Raw genomic sequence first — 24,765 nt, forward strand, 5'->3', positions numbered from 1 at the left:
TAGGAATAACGATAAAGCAATTCTCTGACTCTTTGCTGCACTATTTATTTCACGTGTGTGTGGCAAACCTAAGCCCTGCTCTTTCATACCTGCTGTGAACATACACAGATCCCAGAGGCTTTCAAATCAGGCTGATAATCACAAATTTATTTGTATTAATTACATGGTCAAACCTTTAACACGCTGCAGATACCACCACCCTAGCTCAGACGAAAAGCAGATACACCACCACCACTCCCCTAAATTAAAGGCTAGGGTAGAGCTGTGTGTCTAAATAGCTATTACCATGATCTCATGGGGAAAGCAGCCAAAGACCATGGAAACCACTCCACAACCGGGCACAACTCCCACTGCCTCCGTCCACGCTGCCTGCTGACCTCAGCCCTGGACACCAACAAGACTTTCAAGTCGGCCACTCTGTTGAGAGGACTCCCTAATGACACAGACGCCAAACTGGCGAGAAAGCCTGTTTCACAGATCCTGGGAGAAGCTCAAGTCCTGCTCCTGCAGCTGCTGATGCTCATTTCAGCTGGACGCTGCAGGCAACCTCCACCCCTGGAAACTCAGGCCTGCAGCAGTTATTCAGAGTTAGTCATCAGATTCAGCATTATCTAGTGCCATCAGCCTGTGAGGGCTTTAAAAATAAAATAAATTAAGATCAGCCTGAGGATTAACTATGTGTTGAGAACAGAGATCACAAAGTAGCTTATCTCATCCAGTACCTCAACTCAGGTAGCAACAGATGGCGATTGTGAGAGTCTTAAAATCTGCTCAGTTCAAGGCTGTACCTGGCCTCCTCATCATTTAAGGCTTTAAACATGAGAGCCGATGGCTATTCTTAGCATTAACTAGCTGAACTGAGGGCACTTTTCTTATTCATATCCATATCCAACCCACGGGGCTTACCAAGCTACTTGCCTCAAACGTTTCACAAAGACTGATGATTTTCTGCTTACAGGCAACATACACCCAAAAGCTGCAAGTTCAATGGCATAAAGACTAAATGGCTGAGCTGTTTCCCATTCACTCTGCTGGATCTCTTCATCCCCAGCCCCTCACCTCCTCCCATTTCTAAGCAGCTCTAATTGTTCACATTGTTTTGTTAAACCTCTTTCCTGAAAGCTTGCATTCCCTCTGCCTCTTTTCCACCCGGGCCCCGAGAAGCGATCCTTCTAAAGGCTTTTGTCACCCCAGACCTTGCTTTAATTAGTCAATGCAAATTCCTAAATACCTACAGGCTTAGCAAAACAGCTCTCTCCCCAAAGCCTCTTTCTGCTGCCACTAAGCAAGCCCACTCCCCGTAAGAATACTACATTCTTCTTTCCACTAATCATTTTAAATTGCTGCCACTCCTCCGAGCAACCAAGGAGAAACTGTGCATGTGCGCAGCTGAAGACAAGGTGAATTAGTCACATCGCAGATGAAAAAGGGCCCCACTAATCATTCTGCTCACGTGACAGAGATGCTTTTTGGAGAGCAAGGCGCTGATTTAATGCTCAGGCTCCCTCTCTTGCTTCCACAGGCTTCAGTCCAACACAGCAAAATATTTCCAACAAAAAGTCCTGATTCCTCCATCTTCCAGTGGGGATAGGAGCACTTCATAGATTATTTTTTTTTAATATCCGTCCATCAGTCCCACTGCATGTGACGTACCTCAGCACTGGCCTCCAATAAGTACTCACAGCCCTTTTTGCCTTAGACCTACAGTCCGTGCCTGCTAACGACGACAGAAATGTAATGCAGGTCTGCGAACCACACGCTAGAGAAATGGGTCACCTTGATGAAGAGTCACTCAACATTCTGACTTTGAAGATGTTCCAAATATCAACCGCTTATGCTATGTAGGTTAAAACCAAACAAGGGTGTATTCTGGAAGGTGGCAAGAATAAAAATGAGAATGTTCATGCAACCAGGCAGCAAATGCAAACTGGTTCCAGTTACTGGCAAACCAACCCAGTTACTGGCAATGTTTTTCAAGAACCCCATGCCCCTTGCAGTGCGGCTGGAGAGCCCTCCCCCCCCTTGAGGTTCACCTCTTCTCACCCTCTTCAGTGTCATGGTTAATCATCACCAACTTCATCCCTTTAACCGCACGCTTGTGAGGCAAAGTCACAAATGCTACATCCATGGTGGAGGGCAACACACAAACACGGCTAAAGCAACACAAAGAAAGGTTTTTGCGGTGCAGAAAATGAGAGTCGGGCACACGGATGCGTGTCATGTGCTTCCATGCACAGCTGGAGGCAATGACAATACCAGGGAGAAAAACTACACTGTTTTAGTACAGTGTGTCAGCTTAGAGGGATTTTCACAAAGACAATACATGGGAGATTAAGGTCAACCAACCCATTCCAATTAGTTATCAGGAAACCTTAACGGATTTACCCAGAGTTGTACGCATTTCTAGAAAGCCACTGTATCTATCTCTAGGTCACCTCGCCTAAGATGATGTCTCCCTCTTTTACTTGCCCATCATTTTCCCTCCATTCACCTCCCTGCTCCTTCCTCCAACAGACCCAGCGGGCAGTCTCTCTGCTAACCCTAAAGCCTTCCAATTGCTCTGCCATCCTGGTGCCACAAGACCACCACTGGCAGTCATCCATCACTGGGATGCTTTAAAACCATATTTGTTCCTCCTGTGCATCATCAAGCTCTAGAAGGCCACCAACTGATATCTGAGCAGATCTAGGGAGAGACCTGCCAGGGCAGTACATACAGGAGATAAGGAACTGGGTGAGACAAGACTGCTGGCGTCTTGGCCCACCATGATAGGGAACGGGGAGGAAGCAAGTTTGACAAAGGGTCTTTAAAGGAAGGAAGCTGTGAGTAAAGAAATGGAGAACATAAGGAATTTTTCAAATGGAAAAGGTTTGGAGCTGGGGAACAGTGAACCTGAAGCAAACATCTCCCAGTTTGGCAGTCAGTTTCAATCCCACATATTGGCACATTAGGAAATACAGACATTTAAGACCTAAAGGGCTTTTTGAAAGAAATGGCTTGTTGCTTCTTTGTCTGCCTGCCTGCCAGCACCGCACCACAGCAGCCATACATTTTCTACTCTGAGTCACCGTCTCTGTTCAAACACCAGCTTTTGATTAGGAAATTAAAAATAGACCAGACAAGTGCCAAAGAACTTCCCAAACCTGCTCAGCCTACAGGTTTTCCAGCACACACACAGCGACAAGGCATGTGTGAGACATCACACCACCTGATTTTTTTTTGGAGTCTGAATCTCCAAAAACTGAGAATCTGGAATACTCAGAGGTTTAGAAAGACGACCCTTCTGGAACTGCTCCTATATGCAACCCACAATACTGTACTGTCAGAATCATGACCCAGCGTAGGGCTCAAGCTGCACTTTGTTCTGAATCTTGATTAACTGGTTCCCGAGCAAGTACCTGTAATTGCTTTCCTCTCTCCTTTCTCCAGCTTGGCTTGTGAGGACTCAGAGTAGACACCGTGCTCCATGGGCTGCTCCGCCCTCTTCATTGCCGTGCCTTTATAATTCATCTGAAGTTGGCTGGTGTACTTTTCATGCTGCGGAGACAAAAGCAACAGTTGCAGGGTGTCCGTGCAATCTGTGTGCCAGCCCCTGCAAAAGATAAACCACCCTTCCCCGCAAATGGATCATGCAAAGGCTAATACCGCAGCTATATTCTGCAATAAAAAGAAAGACCACCTGAGTAGAGGCTACAGGACAGCAGAAATGCCAACTGAGAGGCTTTCCAATACCCCCTTGGAAGATATTAAGTGACAATTCTAGTTCATGAGAAGGTCACTGTGACTTTTCTCTGTAAAATAGCTATTTAGGAAACCCTTTAAAGAATAAACTGAGAGGAATAAGAACTTAGGCCATCTTCCATTCAAGATTCAGATCCTGAAATCCCCTCTGTTCTTAAAGCAATGTTATAAATTCTTTCAGGGCACTCATCTGCATTATCTCAGTTTTTCAGCAAAGGCAATTAAAATATATTTTAATTACTTCTCTCCAAACCCTCTCTCTAGCTAGGAAAGTGATTCTGCCTTAAAACAGGCTCCACATTAATATAGAAAATGTGCTATTTAAAAGTGGTTTTTTTACAAGTAAATTAATAAAAGGGTGTACCCATCCAGATTACCCCTGAGTAAATTCAATGAATCATTTGTCCAATTCTAGCCGTTACATTTATGATCCTCTCCAAGTCCTAAACATGGAACCAGGGCTAAGACAGTATCTGCTAGCCACGAGGTGATGCTTGGCACTGATAGCCCAGTCCCTAGCTGAACATGACAGCTTTCTTGCCTAGAGGGGGGTGCTTTTCTGCCTTAGATAAAAGGATGCTTGACTATTTCGTACCTGCTACTGAACTCTTTGTTTAAAAAACACCTCACTCATAAGAGGACTACTCAGTAAGTAAAACTTGGGAGCTTGAAGGCAAAAATGAGATGATTTACAGGAATAAATTAAGCAAACTTCAGCCTGCTGGAGGAAGTGTGATGGAGCTGGCCTAAGTCACCATGCTCAGAAAAAGTCATCTGTGCTCCACTTCTGGGAGGGAACAAGCTCTGCTGTGCTTCACCCACAAGTTAGTGGGCTGACTGTGCTTTAATACGTTACAGCTTTAGTAACTTTTTTTGTTGGCAGTCATGAAACAATAAATAACTTCATCTACGTGTTAGCACAGGGATAAGAGAGATCAGAGCTGAGATAACTAGGAAATGTAACTCTCCTCAAAGGAAGGTTTTATTAAGCTTCAGTCCCAGGAGAGCCTCACATTGTGGAACATATCACTGCTGTCAAGAGTATTTTAATGCTTCAGTCTGCTTGACCATGACTAGAGCAGCTGATTTTTAAAAAAATGCACCTACACACAGACACCCTTACCTTTAATGCTTCTTCTGGGACTTTGTGTTGAATTTGTTCCAGGACATACATGTTCGAATGTACAGAACTTGTTAAGGAAACCACAAAGTAACTGGATGGGCAGAGAAATCTAGCACTTAGTCACAGAAAGAAAACAAGATCGTAAAACCAGAAAAGCTTAAAATAGGTAGGGTATTAAAAGTTTGACTCCACTGTACCCCACCATGGTCTTTGTTGTGCATGTTTTGCAAGGGCGTGCAGTCACGTCTGCTGGCCAGACCCACGCCAAGCGAAGGGCAGGAGACAAGGGGGGCAGGGCAGAAGCTTGGGGAAGTGCTAGCAGCTCCGTGCAGGACCCAGGGAGCAACCAGAGCCCTGACTCAACTCACACCCCGCTCCTCTCCACCCAGCTGGCATCTTCGGGCAGACCACTCTCTCCCCATAGTATCCTGGCCAAGATGGGGCATGGGAACTGTGGAGTTCAGCTCCCTGAAGGGATGCTTGGCCCTATGGTGCTCTCTTGCCCTGACAAGGCCTTTCAGCCACTGCGGTTTCCCAGATGAAAAGTAAATCAGGTCACGAGCTGCCATGACCTCCTAGGAAGGGAGGCGTTCAACATGGTTGAGCCTAGGCAATAATCCTCAGCAACACTGCGTTAAAAAAAAAAAAAAAAAAGCATCTGGCAATGTCATCATGAAAAATCCAATCAGCACAGCACAGAGCAAAGGGGAGGAAAAAGAAAAGATGGAAAATGTTAGACTAAAAATAAACCAAGTGATACTGGCATAGCAGGGAAACTCTGCACAGTCTCGGTAAGTGAAACTGTAAATGGAAGAGAGACAAACACTCTTATGCAACAGCACATAGCTGACTCACAGAGCTCAGGGGATGCTGCCGTCCACACCGAGCTGAACGCGGTATGTACAGAAAGCACTGCTAAAGAGTGGCACTGAAGCTGCAAAGAAGAGGAAGAGATGGTAACTGCCATAGCAACTACGCTGAAGTAAAAAGATGATTCTGAAACCTACATTCTTTATAGTTTTCCCGTTGAGGGCAATAAATTCTACAATTCGTAAATGCACTCATTCATTTCACATGAATATCCATGTAAGGACTGCAGGACTAAACACTTCAACTCAGCTGCTCAGCACTCAGAATTGCTTTCTATAAAAAGTTTAAACCTGTATCACAGCCATTAAAACCTACCCATGCTCTAGGCACTGGCTTATGCCCTCACTAGACTGGAGTTCACAGCAAATCTTCTACGAGTTTCTCCACACATCTAGAGACCTGAAGACACACGATCAGCTACATCAAAAAAACATTTGCGAAGTCAAGAAAAGCTAGAACTGAGGTTGCCTATGAGGTTGTAACAGGCTTTATCACACGTGCACTGGGATGCCACCATTAATGACACAATTCTAGATGACAGTGCTCTTTTATTGGGCAACACTCAGTAAGGGGCTACTCAGTACTTTTTCCCCCCATTTATGCCTGAGTCCTCATCAACTGCACCTTGTTCAAATACTGACCTGAAGGCAAATAATCTTTTTTCTTTTTCAAAAAAGATTCAGCAACTACCTCCCTTTAAAAAAGAAAAAAAAAAAAAGAAATACCACTGTGAAGCAAAGATGTGTTATTTCCAAAATGGCAAGAGACAGAGGGAGACCGAGACCAAAAGTATGATCTTACACAAGGCCTAGAAAACCCTCTTTTCCAGCAGATCCAGAACTGCACGCACATCATTTTAAGCATCCCTGTTGCAACAGTGAGTGCCCCTGCACTATCACTGCCTAGAGCTGAGGGACCCAGATCCCTGGAAGGCCAGGGAGGCTCAGCCTCTCCTCACTGCTTCAGCTCTCTGGGCTCCACGATTGGAATATTTCAAGGGCTATATATGGCCAAGCACAAACTGATTATCATAGGGACAACAAAAGGCACAAGAATGTGGCCTTGGGGTCAAGGATGCACAAGAGTTTTCCAGCCAAACACTTCCTCCCCCACAACGGCGGAACTTAGTCTCTGTCTCTATTCTCAGAAATGTCTGGACTGTTTTAATTGAAATTTCCCCACGAAAGAAAAAAGAAACCTGGAGAAGACACTTGCTACTTCTAAATTCAGCCTGAGTGGGTAAAGTTTGGCAGATAGAAGCAATGAAAAAAAAGTGGAAAAAAAGATTAGATTTCATAAAAAGGCAGCAATAGGAGCCTCTACTTACCACTGTCGCTCTGCAGGCTCAGAAAGCCATTCCAACATCTATACTTATAGCCAGTCATACAGTCACATCAGGATAAAGAGGAAAGGGATGAAGGCAAAGGTGTTTTAGCAGATGCTGGCAGGATTGGTGACTCTGTAAACAAATCAGTAACTGCAGCCTAGCTTCCCTCAGAGGTGAAATTTGCTATTACTAAACAGAGATTTTCTCTTGCATTTTGTGGCAGAAGCAATTTGCACAGGCAAACTTAAATCGATATAGAGTCAAGGCTCTGACCACAAGCCCCAAAGTTAAACATTCAAGGCTGAAGACCTGCAAATTATCTGAAAGCAAGCATTTGGGTGAAATGATAAACAAAACCACACAAGATGGATGAAAAGAAATAGGAAGATGCTAGTTCATACATAAGCATATGAAATATGTTTGCCCCCTGGCTGGTACCAGCTACAGTTGCCGCCCCCAAAAAAAGAAAAAAAAACTCCTTCCTTAGAAAGAGACAGAAGAGGCACCTCCACAGTCACTACTGCCAGTGCAGGGCCTGATTCAAATGCCAATGAAGGTAGCAGGTGTCACGATTAATATGCTCTGAATGAGGTCCATGGTGGAGAAACAAAAGCTTATGAGCCATCCAAAGGCTCAGGAGGCAAAACAAACACCCTTATTCATTAGTCACAATTAGCACTGTTAACTCTCCATGCAGCAAACAGCACAAAACCCAATCAAAGACCACATCCCACTCCCTCTTCAGATGAGAAGGATATCATAACCAAAGCGAATGACATCATTCAGTTTTAAGGTGATGTACTTCTGGTCAGGAATCCTTACGTCATTGACGAATGTCTGCAAGAAAGAAGCACAGGAATGGTTTTTGACTGAGGGTATCAAGGTGACGCAACATGGACAGCCATGCCCATCTGTCAACAGCACTACACACATTCGGGGTGCACTAGCACAAAGTCAGCCAGGCAAGGAGCTAAGTTGCCTAGAAAAATCAACACCAGCAAGTAGCTCCCATGGGCAAGTTAGAGCACCCCAATTATGCTTCAAAGCAAGGTGCTCTGAAGGGACCTCTAGGGAGATTTGCCTTTCCACCAACTGCAAATGAAATTTTAGTTCCCAACTTGAACACGGAAATGACATGCCTGAAGTTAGGAACTTTAGATCCTCTTGGTTCTCCTCTGCCCTTCACAACCAGCAAGAGCAGCAAATGGTGCAACTCTAATTACTGAGCTGGGAATCAGCTTTCCACTGGATGTCAAATAAGACTGGTGTCGGCCCCAGGGCCTGACAATTTAACAAACCAAGCCTATCACAGAGGAAGGGGGAAATGAAAATGCACAGGAATACAAGCATTTGCAGTGGCATCACCATGATGTCTGAGGCCACATTGTCCAAGGCATCACGCATCAGTAGAACAGGCCCCTCACGCAAAAGATTTGCACACTTGTTTTCCTATGCTCCGGGCAGTTTAATTGAGACACAAAGAAACTAAGTTATCTTTATAAAGGTGCATGAAATGTACTTCATAGCTGTGAACAAATATCTCGGATGTGTCAAATGCCTGCTTTCCGAGGGGACCCCCTAAGAAACAATTCTCGCAGAACAGCAGAGAAACAAATCAAGGACTCACGGACATCTTTCACAAATAAACCCATGTACTTTTGTAATAACCCAGGCCAAATAAAAATAAATCAGGAACTTAGTTGAAGAAGCACCAGTGTGCTGGTGGGAATGAGACACTCAGTTGCACCTGGAGTTACCATACCTCGCAAGGTGGGATTCACCCAGCCTCACAGACCAGGAACCCGCTTCTGCGTCTTTGCAGCCTCAGTACAAACACAGCTATGCTATGCTAGAAAAATCAATTTACATGCTTTCACCACTGAGGCACAGTCTTCTCCTTCTGCCTTCCCACCTCAGCCAAGCCAAACATGCATGACAAGACCAAGTATTAACCACAGAGGAAAAATAAATGCTAGAGCAGGAAACTAGAACCTCAGCAGACAACAGCCCCCAGCTTCCTGGCAATTTACAGAAGAGCTGGGGAACAGGCCTGTAATTTCAGAATAAAAGCAGTAAAGCTGATTAAAAGGCACAGAATTCCTATTTGCATTAATTTTTTTTAATATTTTAAAATCCCACAACAGTCAGATCTTGAACAGGAATGATTATTTGCTGAATTTTCTGCAAACAGAAGTATGCAAGAAAACCCATTTTGATGTTGTTACCTATTCATCCATGGTTACTTCAAATAAAATAGCACAAGGAAACTGCTTATTGCAGATAGAAACACTACTTTCAAAACCAAAAGGCCATAACAGAGACTGCAGAATCAGCTGAACATTAGAATAAAAACAATACAAAACTTTTGGACAATGAATATGAACCAGATTATCCAGCAAGCCATACAATGCATTGTTCACAAGCCATAAAGTAAATACAAAATAAAAGCAAATTCTGAAAATGGAATTAAACTCAGGGTCCTCAAAAGTGATCTTTTTTAGTTTCAGGGGGGAAAACAAGTTCTCATGAAAATTTTCAAATAAGGACCTATGTTTGTTTCATGCAAAATAAATTCAGTTTGGCCATATCAGTCTTCTCCAACAGAAGTGTGTTTTGACCAGCTGCAGAAGATTATAAAAATGATTATAAAAATTATATTTATATAAAAATTATAACTGATTATAAAAGTGTTGTAAATTCATATGCTTTAGCATGTGAAGCTGGAAAAGAATTAGTGGTACAAGCCTTCCCTCTCTTGCAAGCAGAATTTTCAGCTGCTATGTTGCTGCCATGAGTTAAATACCACTGGTTTTGAACCAGGGATCCAGCTAAAGCCCAGACCAGTTACTGGAAATAGTCCCATTTCAGCAAGGCTCTGTGCCTTCAGCTACTAGGCTGAGAAGGATTAACACTCATTCTTGCTGTTTTCAGATGCCAGAAGAGGCAGAACAGTTGAGGTCTGCTTTGGCCACTGTTTTTGTACAAGTTTCTGGGTTCGTCTTGTGGTTTTGTGGTTGTGATGGTGGAGGGCTTCTGTTTCTAAGCCCAAAACAATGACTGCAGTAAAACTCCTGCTGGGAAGGCAATTATGTGAATCTAGCTTAGACCTGCTCCAGCAGAGGAATAGCTCTGCTGGTGTGAAGGAACAGCCAAAAAAGAGGCATGCTATGACATCAGGACAGTTTTAACTAAGACGGTGTATTTAAAAAAAAAATCACAGAATTCAGGTGGACAGACAAAGCCCTCACCGAGCTGCCTAACACCACTGCGTGAATCAGAACCACAGCAAGGGTTAAGATTCAGGCAGGCTCAGCTCCGTGTTCTGGGCTCACATTATCCCTCAGTCTTTACACAAACCAGGCTCAAGGCAGGCAAAAGAGCAATTTTTATTATATATACACAAAAAAAAAAAGAGGTGGTTTTAAATAGTTTCTCCCCAAAGAATTTAAATGTCTCATCATCCCATAAATTGTTCCATGCACTGACAACTGAATTGCCAAAAGGTCACTGTGCTCATGCTGAACAGCTGCTCCAGAATCTTCACCAGTTTAATGTTAATATCCCCAAAATAAGACTTAATTTCCTTCTCTCTTGCAAGAGGCTCTATGATTTGTGAGCCCTGAACTATTCTGCAAGGACAACAGAAAAAAAAAGAAATACAATATCCACCAAAGCTTTCCTCCTGTAAGGTGACATGCTACATAACCTCCATATCAGGTCTTGCAAATAATTATGTGTGTTTAGCTTAACTCATGCCAACAGATGCAGTGACCCAAAAGGGTCTAACAGTACAATTAAGTAAGTGCACAAGCGCTTGCAGACTCAACACGCCACGCGTTTGCCTCCATCAGCCAGGAGGTTTGCTACTTACGCCATTTAAGCTCCCGAGATCCTTCACCCAGTGCTCGTCTTTCTCCTTGTCATAGTTGATTACAGCATGCTGCTTATCGACACTGCGGGACTGGCAATGAAAGCACAATGAATGTGAGACTGGTCAGGCATAAGAGACACTGTTAATCAAAGTAACATCTAGACATTAAACTAACTTGATATGGGGTAGGGGGAGAGAGGGGAAAAGCAAGAATGATTAAATATTATTTACTACTGTAAAAAACCAAGGGATAAACAGTAAACATTTCCATCGTCGTCTAAACACCTCACTGAAGACAAGACACTTTTTGCATGGAGAGTGGAAGGAAAAAAAAAAAAAAAAAATCACTGAAGGCTGTCAAGACTGCGCCATAATTTCAATAAATTATATCAATACACATTGAAAACAAAACCAGTACAACTGAAAGCCCAGGGGGCAGGATCTCATCCAGTGCAAACTAGAAGAGCTCCACTGTTCACCAGCTGAAGCCGGTGGCCTCATCACCAGGGACATTCCTGTTTGGGATGATTTCTTCCTATTTTTCAAAGAGAAAAAAAACATTTTCTTAAGTTACAAACCAAACTTATTCACAACAATGTGTACTGTTCCCAGGATTACGTCCCAGAGTTGATTTAAACTCTAGGATGTTTTCCAAGTTGGAGGGAGGTGAGTAAACTTGGGATGAGAAAGAAAGCAACTCCAGGAAAATTCTAATTTACAGCTATATTTGAGAACACTGAACTGGACAGTGATTTGGTGCCACTGTCTTTGCCACAATGCTCAGGTACCAAATGCATTTTATCTTCAAAACAGAATATGACACTTCAGCAGGAATAGTGTGAGACTTCTGAGGAAGAAGTGTTAGAATAAAAACTCTGAATAATTTTGAAATATGGTGTGTCACAGCTATAAAGACACCAGACTGTATTTAGACCTACTGCCTCTCGTAACTGGAATTCTTGCTGCAGTTGACCTCAAACAGTCACTGGAACCAGTCACTCCATCAGCAAGCACACACGACTCTGAGACCTCCCTGGTATCTCAGGCCAGGAGAGGGTAGGGCAAGCTACCAGAGCGGGGAGACGAGCCAGGCTCTAAGTCAGCTAATCCCCCTCTTCCTGGGCATTGACCAACAAGTTCTTGGTGAAAGTCCTTCACTTTTCCCAGTATGTATGAACACGCTGGTTTCCACAGCACCGCTCTCAGCAAGCCATCATCTACTTCCTTGCAAGTATGCAGAGGCAAAGATTGTTTCAGGGGAATTCCTTGGTGAAAACACAGAGGTTTTTTCCAGACAAACTGCTACCATTTGCAGGAATTTTTTTTGCTCCTGCCAATGTCAAGCACACTGGTAATATTTCAACAGCTGATAAATGGCACCTCCTCCCCCTGCAGAGCATATGTCATTCCAGGAGACCTGTCCTCCAGAATAACCCTGAAGCACCAATATGAAGCAAGCACATACTTGGCCAGAAGACTGCCCTTTTCACCTCCCGATGTCCTTCACACCATTCATGACATGCCACCGCAAGCAGAGGGAGCAAGGAGAGGGGCAGGTGACTCCAAGCCGCCAGCTGCCTCACTAATACAGTTATCCACACATTGCTTAATTTACAAGGTGTCAGCTCACGAGTCCCAGCTGAAAAATAAGGCAGTACTCAATGTTTTGATGCCTGAATGGTGCTGCTCAGACAGCAATCGCTCCCCAAAAGAAAAAACAACTGGTGGGAAAGGCAGAGACAACATGGTTGGGGACACCCCAGTTGTATCTCCTGCTACACCAAGCCCTAAACGTGGGACGTGATGCATAGCAATGCCCTCCCAGGAAGGGCACACGCAAACCTCTTGGCCCCATGTAATACCCACAATTGGTGTCTGACCCCGACCTCAAGCCAGGGCAAGTCTTAAGTATTTGCAGTGTGAAGCTGCTGCTTCTCTCTGTTATTATGCACATTAGATGCCGCCCCTCAGTCCAATGTGCTGTCACCCAAGTGGCTGTGGCAGGTGTGTGCAGCATAAGGCAAGGATGGTCCAGGTAAGGATGGTTGAGGGATGCTGCCCAGGACCTGCATCTCAGCACACGGCCCCAAGGATGGGAACATCTCCAGCCGCAGCCCCATGTATTGCAGCAGCTGGTGCTACACGAGCTAGAGCTGTACCTGACCTGCCACACAGTCCCTCACATCCTTTGGGAGGATGCAAGAGGGTCTCCTTCCACCACCCTGCCTGCCCAGGGTCCATACCCATAACCATCGGGTAGAAGTCCCCTTTCCCAGTCAATGGGCATTTATACAACTACATTTCATCCTGCTGGACTCAAAAGACAACCACGCACAGGGGTCCTGCCTGCACAGCACAGGTGCAAGGTCTTCCCTGATCCCTCTGCTACCCAAAACTGTGGACATCAATCACTGTTCCCAACAGGATGTGAGGGAACGTTGATTAACTGTTGCAGCAGTGTTTGCTTTAGCTTTTTACAGCACATCATAGAGACTCATTTAAAGATTAACAGATTCTAAAGGCAGAACAATCCCTCTAGTCCCCTTCTAAGGGCAGAAAGGTCTCCACCCCAAAAAGCTAATCCAGACAAAAAATTAGGGTAGATTTTATCTGGTATCTGATTTTAAATGAATCACAAGTCATTTAAAAAAGGGTTTATTTCTGGGAATCAGCTGTCTCCCAAAAATTCAATTTGTCCCGCATCTGACCCTGATGTAAGTCGGCTCAGCCTTTGGGCTACTGTATTTTACAACAGCTGACTACAGCCACTCAGGGGTCCCAAACCAGATGACAGTCATCACAGGGGAGCAGAGATGTATTCCAGCAGCATGACATTCCCCTACATAAAAGCAGGAAGAGATCACCAAAGGAACCAATTTATGCCAAAACTTCCCATCTTCTAAGGAAGCTTCAGCTGTGTTCAACATGGCCCTTTGCAAAAGGAGTCAAAACGATACGCAAAATCTGACCCACAGTGTTGATACGACCTCTCAGCATCTCTTTAAAGATGAACACAGCAAACTGTTACACAGATCACACTTCTGTGAAATTTCATGCTTTTGTGGAGAACGGAGGAATTTTCTTAGTTTTGTTTATGTTAAACCAGCAAACATCACAGGAACTGGCAGCAAGAGTTCCTAAGGGCCTGTCTCCAAGGAAACTCAACTTAAAATAACTAAAAATCACACCTTATTTATTTTGATGCAGACTTGCCAAAGGTCGCTCTTACTTGAGAACTGAGGTGTGGTTTATTTCAACATCAGTCACATTTAATGTAAACTGTTCTTGTGTGCAGTGGCAGCAGCAACCCAACGGCTGATCGTGCCTTTATTCTCAGAGAGGAGCAGACTGCCTCAATCCCACTGCCAAAGAAAAAACTAACCAGTTTCCAGACTGAGACCAGTCCTGCACAAGTCACTTCAACGCAGCAGGACAGTGGTTTCTAATGCATGACCCATTGAATCACAGAAAGCGATTTAAGAAGCCTGAGTTGACACATGTTACAGAACAGCCTATGGGTGCAGAGCTCCCAAACATCTGCAATTCCACTGGAAAGATTTTGGGCAACTATAAATTGAAAAGCTGCAATTAAGTCAACTGAATCACAAATATAAGAGGACTCCCTAGCTTAAATGCACACTTGCACCAAATACTGAGCCTTACTTACGATCAAGCAAAATCACCACAACAAAAGGCATGACTGATCCATGTGTCAAGAGGGGACACAGGCATCTAAGAGGAAAAAAAAAAAATATATTCCAATAAAGAGTTAAAAAAAACTGGAGTGCCCATACCCAGATATCAAAAGCAGAAAATAACCGATACACCCTTGCAATTCATCTGTTCCACCACAAAAGTACTTACAATGGGGTGAGCAGCACTCCTGAGCTATGGCAAGGATCACCGAGATCCTCCTTGGATCTGAACAACTAAACCAGAGCTGGAGCACCTCAGATGAGATCAATAAGGGGAAAAGCAGGCAGGGAAGTGAGGTGTCCTCCTAAGCACTAGTGATCTGCAGGCAAGAAATAAGGCTAAACTCCGAGAGGGTGGGAATGAAGGAAGAACACAGCATTCTCAATGTGTCCCAATGCTGGACCTGTTATCAAACGAAAACAACTCTTGGGAAAACACAATGTCTGCTTTTCTGATTAAAAACATTTACGCTTCCCTGAAGGGAAAACATGGACACTGATTTGTTACTACACTAAAGCTCATCCAGGGCTTGCATTTCCAGACATTCAAATCACTTCCTAACATAAGGCTGTCCTGCTTCTCCAACATACTACCTACAATGCATCATGTTTTAAATGCCTAGTAGACAAAAGGCACATGTGGCATACATCTGAAGACGGAGGTATTTTATAGCTCTTCTTTCTACCGAGATCATTATTAAACAGATAGTCCAAATCACAGACAGGAATAGCACCACTGGGTCTGCCAGTCCCATACTAGTACCAACATCCTGGATCACCAGCTTCCAATCAGACAGGGAACCAGGCAGCTCACTTGTGATTCTCAACACTGCATGCATCAAATCAGCAAAAACCCCTGCTTAGCATGGGAGCAGCAAAAGCAGCATCAGAAGCACGCAGGAGTCTCCACAGAAATCCATATCATGCTGGCTACGTGCACTGCAGATGCCCTACAGGTTTGTGTTTGGTGAAGGGCCTGAAACACAGAACAGGGCACTGGGGATGAAACCACAAGCTGCAGAGGTGCCAAGCAAAACCCATAGGAAAACAAGACCTGCTTAGGAAGGCAGGAGGAGAAATACAGCCAGACAGCCTGTGTTTCCCCACAGGGCTGGGGAGCAGACGCAGCTCAGCTGTCTACATAGATACAGATGCTACTTCTTCCCCAGGAGAATTACCACAGGCAAAAACCTACTGCTTGGGTATGAGATTTGGACCTTAGCCCTGCCACTGCCACAAGGCCTTGTGGTACTGGAGATAAAATAAACAAACGAGAGCAGTTTCCCTATTCCTCACTGCAGTCTGTTGTGCACGTCTGGCACAGGATAACTGCAGCATTCTGGTGGCAGCACGCAATAAACATTTGCTCAAATACTTTCCATAGTGAACAGGTTACATTTCTGCCAGTACTGTGCTCTGCACAAGTGTCCCAGTAAGGAAATACAAACCTCTCCCAGTGTCCCACTTTAGAAGGGAGACAGACAAAGCCAAATTTAAAAGTAAAAAAAAAAAAAAAAAAAAAGAATCCCTTGCATTCTGGCCCAAAATACAATTTTTGCTCCACAAAAGTAAAACCCCAGATAACATTTAATGATGGATATGAACACTGTGTCTCCCTCTTTCACCACAACGCATTTCACAGAGTTGTGTGTACTGGCCGCTTCAATACTTTTCCAGAACATTAGTGAATCGTCTGTCCAGCCCCAGGCTGGTTGCAAGTGAGACAGCCCCACAAGAGGCAGCCTGATTGCTCCCAGGGGCATGTGTTGCCTGTTTCTAAATGGCTCTGCCTAAGCAGACAAATGTCTCTTCAGCAAGTGTGGCCACCTCATCCTGGGGCTGGACTCACTTTACAGCTCCTGAGCTGCAGAGGCTCCTGCCTTCAGCTCTGCTGCACTCAAGATCACAGGCTTAGCAGATCTGTGGTAGGACCAGAGCCTGAGTATTCATGCAAAAAATAAGGCACTGAACAAAAGAGAGAAATCCCCCAGGAAAATGGAACTGTAATCCCCACGGCTTGGCAAAGGGATTTGGAAGCTGGCATAGTTCCCATAACTACTTAACCCGTTATTTTGGGGTAGAATGGGTGTTTGCTTGCCAGTTACCCTTTTGCAAAGTGGAGCACCAGTTCAAGTGACCCAAGGTCACATCCTGACCGCAGGCAGGGAACATGCTGCCCAGAGATGCATTGGTTTTCCTTTCACTTTACATGGCCACCTAAGAGGCACAGAAAAGCATCATCTCAGGTGGGACAAAAACCTGAACTTCTATAGCGTAGCCAAATTGCGTACTAGTGCCTGGATCAGGATCTCAGACATGGAAGGGGTCCCCTTTTCCCCTGCCTGCTCTGAAGAGGGACAAACCCTCCCTCCTTGGGCCAGGCTTCCAGCACCTCGCCAGCTGCGTGCGGCCCTCTCACCCCTAATAACCACCTGCCTGCAGTGCCACCGTCACCCCTCCTTGCCCTGCCTCCAGCAATGAACTCCCCTCCTAGGTTTCCTGCTCCTGCCATGCCTCCAGCCTCCTCAACCCACTTTTCATCAGACATCGTAATCTTCCCATCAACTGCACATTAACAGAAAACAAAAAAACAACTCTAGGCCTAGAAATATGGGATGTGCATCCCTCCTCTCACAGCTGCTGCCCAGGCACCTGAAAACACTACTTGTCAAAATGCAGAGCCTTCCCAAGGCTAGATCCTCTCCCTTCTGCCTGTAAGAGACCTACTTCCCTGGTGACACCTAATGAATGACTCTGGGGAATCACTGCAATTCCTAATGCCCTGGGACTAACTTAGGTGTTTGTTTATACCCTCTGGATAACTGCAGCAAAACAGCAAGAGCAGGGCACCACGCTGTTCCGACTACAGCTTCCCACTCCAGCCCCGCACTTCCATGGGGAAGACAGTCCGGATACAAAAGGCAGCAGAGATTCCCCATGGCTTCTACTGGCAGCTCCCAACGCAGGAAATACTTGAGTGATGGAGGGATATGACTTCTGCACCACAGTGAATTCACCTGGAAGTACCAGGAAGAAGATAATCTACCAAGTTCACACCATCTGCCTCCTCCCAGCATAATGCTGTAGACAAACTACACCACACCTATTCACACTTGTTTATGTATACACTTACTAAACTACATAGGAGAGACATTGTATTATCAAGTACAGCCTGGGGAAGGTAGGATATGTCAGGTCAATGAAACCTTAATTTGACCAGGTGTCACATACACGCAGAGTTCACCATCACACTGTATTATTTGCGGAGTGCGCTGTGCACCCTGCCTACCAAACACAGAACAGATCCTGCGGGGAGAAAATATCCGGTAACGCCACAATAACAGATTGCATCTTCATGCCTACATACACAGGGGCAGAAGTAGGATTACACACGCAATATTCACACTGATATGTCGTAACTGCTCCGCAGTTATAAACATTTGCCTTAGCACCCTTAAGAATGTTCCTTCAGTGCCTAGAACGCTTGTAATTCCCTAGTTTTTTTACCAAGGCAAGCTAAGAAAAGGAAATGTCTATTTAAGTACTATCAAGTAACCGTTTATCCAATTCACCAGCAGAATGAACTTTTATGTTCAGCTCACAAGCCCCTAGCACTTGAAGCGACTAATTAATACCATAAGCAGCATGCAATGTCCCATATGGACCCGTGACAGATGCTTGGCTAGAGCTTTCACAGCTAGCTGCTGACACCAGAATTAAAAGCGAGTCTTGAGCCCACCTCAGGCCTAAGGCTCAGCAGTCACGTCCTGTAATGCCCATTTTCCCCACACTGAACAGCTTCTGCCTCATATGCACCACCCTCCACTCTTCCAAGTCCTGCTGCTCCTCCTCTCACTCTGAACAAATCACAGACTCCTTATTGCACCTCCATGCTCAGACAAATCTAAATCTCCTGGTGAGGCTTTGTAGAGTAGAAATCCAATGATTAAATCCAAGGATCTGGCCTCTGTCTTCCTGAATCACAGGTCATGAGGTTAAGCAAATATTCTGCAAGTATCATTATACTCTTGGCTTGTCCTCACACTTTCCTCGACAGCCGCTTTGACCACTGTCTGAGTCAGGATACTGGGCTAGATGCACCTTGATCTAATCTAGCACAGTTGCTCTTACGTCTAAACCCCAGCCTTGTGCATCCCTGCACCTAGTTCCTCTTTGCCCAACCTGTGACAGTTCTGTCCCCCAACCCATCCCCTCACCAACCTCACTCCCAGATGAAACACAACTTAAGATAATAGCATCAAACAAGTCCCTGATGACTACATGCAAACTCCCAACTCTTTTTTTTTTCCCCCAAAGGTTTGGAATTTGGTCAAACACATTTAGATTATTGGGGGGGAGAGCGCAGAAATCACCTCTGACCTACGCTTTCACTCTTGAAAAGCATCACCCCCGAGTTCTACAATGCCAGAACTTCAAAGAACAGGTTAAACATACTTTTAAATAGTTTACATGAAGAAAACTGCATTTTTCTCAGAGTTGCTCACAGTGAAGACCAAAGAAGGGAGCTGAGCATGTCCAGAACACACCGCCTAGAACAGATGCTTGGAAAATAAACTCTCATCCCAAACAGTTATGAAGTTTAGAAGAGTATAAGCAATTTAAAACAGTGTCTCCTGATAGGAAGTGTCAAGCTGTCTTAAAAGGAACACAGGACAAAGGCATAAAACAGAAAGCATCATACCATCTGCACCTACTCTTACTGTAACTCACATTCACATGTACAACCTCACCTGGCACAGGACAATAGCATGCCCAAACCATCACTCTAAAGAGAGCGAAATACTCAAGGGAACACTGGTTAAACATTTTGCTTTCCGAAATTTTCCAATAAACATCTCTCGTTCAAACAAAAACAGGGAAATCATGACCTCCTCCTATTAAATATTTACATTTAGCAAAACTGCAGAAGAGGCTTTGTTCAGGGGCAGAGGAGAAGATTTTAATGGTTAAGTGAAAATTTGTGGTTTGCAAAATGTTTGTCCCCTGAGTAAAGAGCCATCACATTAAGCAAATGATCAAAGCTGATAAAAACTGCAGCTACATTTCCCAAGAAGAATGTTGGGAGAGGGGGAGAATTACTTTGTTCAAGATGGTCCAAAGCCTCTCTTTTCTTTTTTTTTTTTTTTAATAGATTAAAAAAAACACCAGAATTACTTTCTATCACCACCAATCTCCACAGAAAAAACACACTAGTGCAAGCTGGTGAAGGTCTAGATTTCCAGCTGTTAGCTGTTTGTTGACTGTTACCTGAAGGGAGCCAGTAAGACTGCTGAAGAAATCAAACACTGTTCTTCAGCAAAAGGGCAGAACCGAGCCCTTGAATCCCTGTAACAACACTGTGCACGCCAGGCTATGCTACATGGTATTTTCATCCATGCATTAACATTCAAACCCAATGTAAATCTCGCATTTACTTGTACTAGAAGCTTTACAGTGCTGCAAAAACATTTAAAATATTTCTAATCCTCTTAGCAGGCATAGAAGATTTCAAGGTAGATTATATTTCCCCACTATCAAACCTACTTAATTTTAAGCTTAAAGACTATGGCTTTCTTCCCCTCTTTGTTAACCAGAAAGCAAACCTAGTACCTGTATGAAATGAGTAAACACAGGCGAAACTAAAGCTTGATTGTTTGGTGACAAAGCCATCTTTTTTGCTGTTTAGGGATCTGATCCCTCCAGACAACATATTCCAAGAAAAATACCAAAACACAAGACACTCCTAAACAGCAAAACCGGGAAGGCAAGACTGCAAGGTCTCCAGGACAAGGGTTATCTCTGTGTCATGTGTTTGCGCGCCATCTAATACACATGGTCTCAACAGGGAACCACAAACTGTGTCATGATGAAATCACTAAGCAGGAAGTGTCTTAGAGACAAAAAAACACTGATCGGGTCATCCAGTCCGTTCCCCAGACACCGTCAGTCTCCTCTCAGTTGTGCACCGTAAGGGATTAAATGCCAATATCTTGAAATATGTAAGCAAAACAACTGTGCAGTGAATATACGGTTTCACGGTCAGTACCACAGAAATACTACAGGTGCAAACACTATCACAAGAGCTCTGTCCATCTGTTAACTGCCTTGCTTCTTAAGCTTTCTGCAAGACAAATGATTGTGCCAGTCTGCACAACAATTTTGTGACATGGACAGTCACAGTAGGAAAAAAGTCTATTTTTAGGTCTCATCCTCCACCTGCTGACACACAACTTTGCTTGAGTATCAAGTCTCTGTTCAGTCCCTCTTCCGCACTGAGTCTTACTACAATCATCTCATTTGGAGCCCAAGGTACCTCTGGAAAACACCTTTATAAGCGAAAAGCTAGGAAAATAATGTGCTGTCCTGTTCAAAATAAGACTTTACATGTGATCCTGGAAAAAGCTTTATTACTGGAGATAGTAAATTAATATGTTTATAAAGGGTCACATGTAACTCACCCCACGAACATAAGTAGTTGGTTTTTTCACACAATCCAGAGCCTTCATTCTCATGAAATAATGAAAGCCTCCTTTAATACCACTACCACCTACAAGCCCCCAAATACACTTCACTCTCACAGATACTGCTGGCTCCTTCAGTAATCTCAAGCCGTTTACCTTGTAGAAAAGACCATGGCAAATAGAGTGTCACAAGGTTGCTAGTCCATACGCAACACTGACAAGCCACCTCAGACTTGACAAGAAGCAAGAAACACTCCGCATGGTATGGAGTGGCTCACAATCCACACTGTCCACTTAACCCCGTAACTAACCAGAGAAAGAAGCAATGCATTTTAAGCATGACTGATACATGGGTACTTTTATTTTAAGGTGCACAACTTGAGACAAGTGATTCTAAGAGTGCTGAACCCTGACTTAAAAAAAAAAAAAAACAAACAACTGCAGTACCTTCCTTCCAAAAGGTATTAAGATGGGCACCCTAAAACTCAGGACATTTTTGGAAACCAAGGCAACTGTGTATATTCAAGTCATGAGAGAACATATTTTTAATGTCTCACCTTTACATGTCTCATCAGTCAGACATGTAGAGACATGAAAGAAAAGATAGTGTGATTCATGGGAAAACCCAAACAAACAATCTGCTCTCAAACAGGAGAATGCTTTAGACTCTACCACTGCAGCACAGCCATGCCATTCGCTGCCAGCTAGCAGAGCAGTACAAACGCTGCAAGCTCTCCTTTTGTGGACACTAACATTTTATTACAGCTAGACAACACCTTGCCTTCCAAGTACACCTCGTACAAGAACCTCTACTCCCCTAAACAGACCTCCCACTAACATATCATACAAAATCTCTGTAGTAACTACAAACACAGCCTGCCTGGTAGAACATCAGCAAAGCATTTAGGACATACCTGTGCCCAGGTTAGCAGTGGAAACAACAGGGAAGGGAGTCCCTGTTGGGCAGCTTCCTAATTTTGCCACCAACAGGCACATTTGCCACCTTTGTAAAGGGGCAAAACAGGGACAGGCAGGTGCAATCTATCATTTTTTTTGCATTTAAGTAATCATAGCATGGGTCTAGCAGAAACACTAATTTAATTCTGAGCTTCTATAAATTCCTGAGCTAAACTGCTCCTGTCAAAAGCTCTTTGCGAGATTCCAGATCCATTTGTTTGGAGTGACGTCCATTACATTATGGTGTCAAACATCAGACCACAGTCAACACTTCACACACGTTGGATTAGGACCAACAGAGACACATGCTGGTATGGGAAGCACTAACAGAAGCTGCAAGTTTGCCCGAGTAACACAATTACTCTAGAAGAGGTCACCACCTTACCCCACTAAAAGAGCTAGTTTCTCTGCTAAACATCAGTATTTCCTACAATTAAAAAAAAACCCTAAGTGACAGATACAAGCACTGACAATTTAATCAAATTTAAAGGGTAAAATATGCAAACAAAAAACCTTACCTGTCCAAATCACACATACTAGCAAACAGTGCATGTATTAAATGCTACAAATAACATTAGCATAATCACAGAGCAGGACAGAATGGTTTATCTTTGCTTTCTACTTCAGTAGCATGAAGGTAGTTAATCTATTTGACTGATCTTCCACCACTACAGCTCCTATCCATCTGATGACATGGCAATTTGAAAGAAACCTCACTTGCACCTTCACAAACATATGAAGTCTTCATGGAAACCGCAGACTGAACATAAAAAAGGAAGTTGCTTTTAAAAGATGTCATTTGAAGAAAGCATGCAACATCTCTACACGTCCCCAGCGTTACATTGCATCTAATGCATCTTCACAAGAAATAACAAAAAAAAAAAAAAAAAGCATGTTACCTGGAGCATCAGTTCACAGTCATCTCTGCCAACAAATATCATCTCCCGAGGGAGCCGATGGCGAATGCCAGTGCTGCTCACCAAGAACCACGAAGTCACACTCATTTTGGCGCTTAGCACTTAATCTTTATACATCCTAAACACAAAAAAACACGACAGTGAGCTATTAATGAAGTGTGGAGTACACCAGCACATAGCTGCAGTTCCCAAATTTCCCTGTGCAATGGGACCCAGCGCTGCCTCTTGCACTTTGTGTTCATGTCATAAAAATGTCTTGTGGCAACAAGCAGTTGTGAAGTGTGTGCCAGGATCTGCTTCCCATGTGCCATGTGCAGGAGCTCTGCAGCCCTGGAACTATTCCCAAAGCAATGTAAGACTAAGGATCTGAGGGAAGGATTGTTTAAAAAAAAAAATGAAGCATGCAGCTGAATCCAATCAATGAAATGACGAAATATGGTGGGGAAAAAAAAAAAAGAAAGACATAGTTTCCAGAACATTTCCTCATCGCTAGCACTGTGCACGAATCACAGCTTCGGCTTCCCCATCATCAAAGATCTGGACCAGCACATCAGCAGGGTGACATAACCTGGCTCCTATAACCTTTCACGGCACACTCCCAGGAGCAGTTACACCGGTGCTGGGAGGAGAATGGCCTCCCTATTGCTCATCCCACTTCCACACTGATGTAAGTTGGGAGCCCACAGATCCTGCCTTCCTCCCTCCCTCCCTTCCTGCATGAGCTGGTCCAAAGCCCAGACCGCGCTGCTACCCCAGGACGGGAAGCACAGGCTGCCATTCCCACCGGCGGGTTTTGGTGTACACCCGCTCCTCCTTCCCCCCGCAACAGGCAGCAGAGCAGGCGGCTGTAACCTGCGAGGGCAGCAGCGCTTATCGGGAGCTCTCCCGGCCACACCTGTTTGTTGTCGCTGCCACAGCCCGGCTGCCTGTTCCTGCGGCCTCTCCCCCCCCTCTCCCCACAGCATCGCCTTTTCCTCCCCCCGGCTGAAGGGAAATATAAGTGGCACACAGCGGGCTCTCTCGCCTTCCCCTCACCCACCTCCCAGCATGGAAGTTGCATTCCGAAACGTACCGCGGGAAGGAGATCTCCATTTTATCTGGGCTGCGCGGCGCGCCCCGGCCTCCCCGCCGGCCTCGCCTCCCCCGCCCCGCCGGCCCCGGGGACGCGCAGGTGACACCCGCGGGAGGATGAATGGCCTCCCCCGGCAGAGCGCAGGCCTGGGGCAGGGGAGGCCAAGACAGACCACACACCCCGCCGCCCTCTGTACGGCCGCGGACACGCAAAACCGCTCTGGGAGCCGGCGGTTAAGGGCTTCCGTACCCGTGTCACGACATGCCAGCGGCCCCGCCGCCCAGCCCTGCCGGGGAAACGCCGCCTCCCCGACAAAGCGCCCGGGGAAGGAGAGCCGGGAGCCGCCGGCCCAGCCCCGAGCCGAGCTGCGGGGCGGCCGCCGGGGCTGGCCCTCTCCCCAGGGCCCCGGCCGGGCCGCGCTCGCCGCTGAGGGGACAGCGGGCAGCGCCGGCCGGGGCCGCCACGGGGCCAGGTGCGGCGTGGCGTGCGTCCCCCCCCGCTGCCGCGGGGCGGGCCCGGCCCTTTGTCTGCCGGGGCCCGGCTTCCTTCCCCCGGCCCCCCGTCCGTCCCCCGCCGCCCTACCTGCTGCGGCCCTCGGCGCGGTGGCAGGCCGGGCGCCGCGCCCCGCCAGCCGGCTCTGCCTGCCCCGCGGGCCGCTCCCGGCGCCCGCCCCGCCCCGCCCCCGCGCGCGGCAGGTTCCCGACGTCAGGAGGCGGCTCCAGCCGCTGGGC

At 45.5% G+C, this 24,765-nt stretch overlaps 1 protein-coding gene across 7 annotated transcripts in view; it reads right to left on the bottom strand.

Moving 5' to 3' along the window:
* CEP170B (centrosomal protein 170B) overlaps positions 1-24,720 on the bottom strand; it is a 59,277-nt gene extending 34,557 nt beyond the window's left edge. For 5 of the 7 annotated variants that reach the window (XM_074583815.1, XM_074583816.1, XM_074583814.1 and 2 more), the window contains exons 1-6: positions 24,617-24,720; positions 22,945-23,080; positions 10,933-11,022; positions 7,818-7,898; positions 4,865-4,921; positions 3,399-3,537 (exon numbers count right to left, since the gene is read on the bottom strand). In XM_074583815.1, coding sequence (XP_074439916.1) covers positions 3,399-3,537; positions 4,865-4,921; positions 7,818-7,898; positions 10,933-11,022; positions 22,945-23,049 — 472 coding nt within the window. In that variant the 5' untranslated portion in view covers positions 23,050-23,080; positions 24,617-24,720. Of the gene's footprint in view, positions 1-3,398; positions 3,538-4,864; positions 4,922-7,817; positions 7,899-10,932; positions 11,023-22,944; positions 23,081-24,001; positions 24,108-24,616 lie in introns of those variants that run through there. The other 2 variants (XM_074583812.1, XM_074583813.1) reach the window with 2 other exon arrangements.
* Positions 24,721-24,765: the final 45 nt, after the last annotated feature.

The sequence above is a fragment of the Larus michahellis genome, chromosome 4 (assembly GCF_964199755.1).
Source record: "Larus michahellis chromosome 4, bLarMic1.1, whole genome shotgun sequence".
NCBI lineage: Eukaryota > Metazoa > Chordata > Aves > Charadriiformes > Laridae > Larus > Larus michahellis.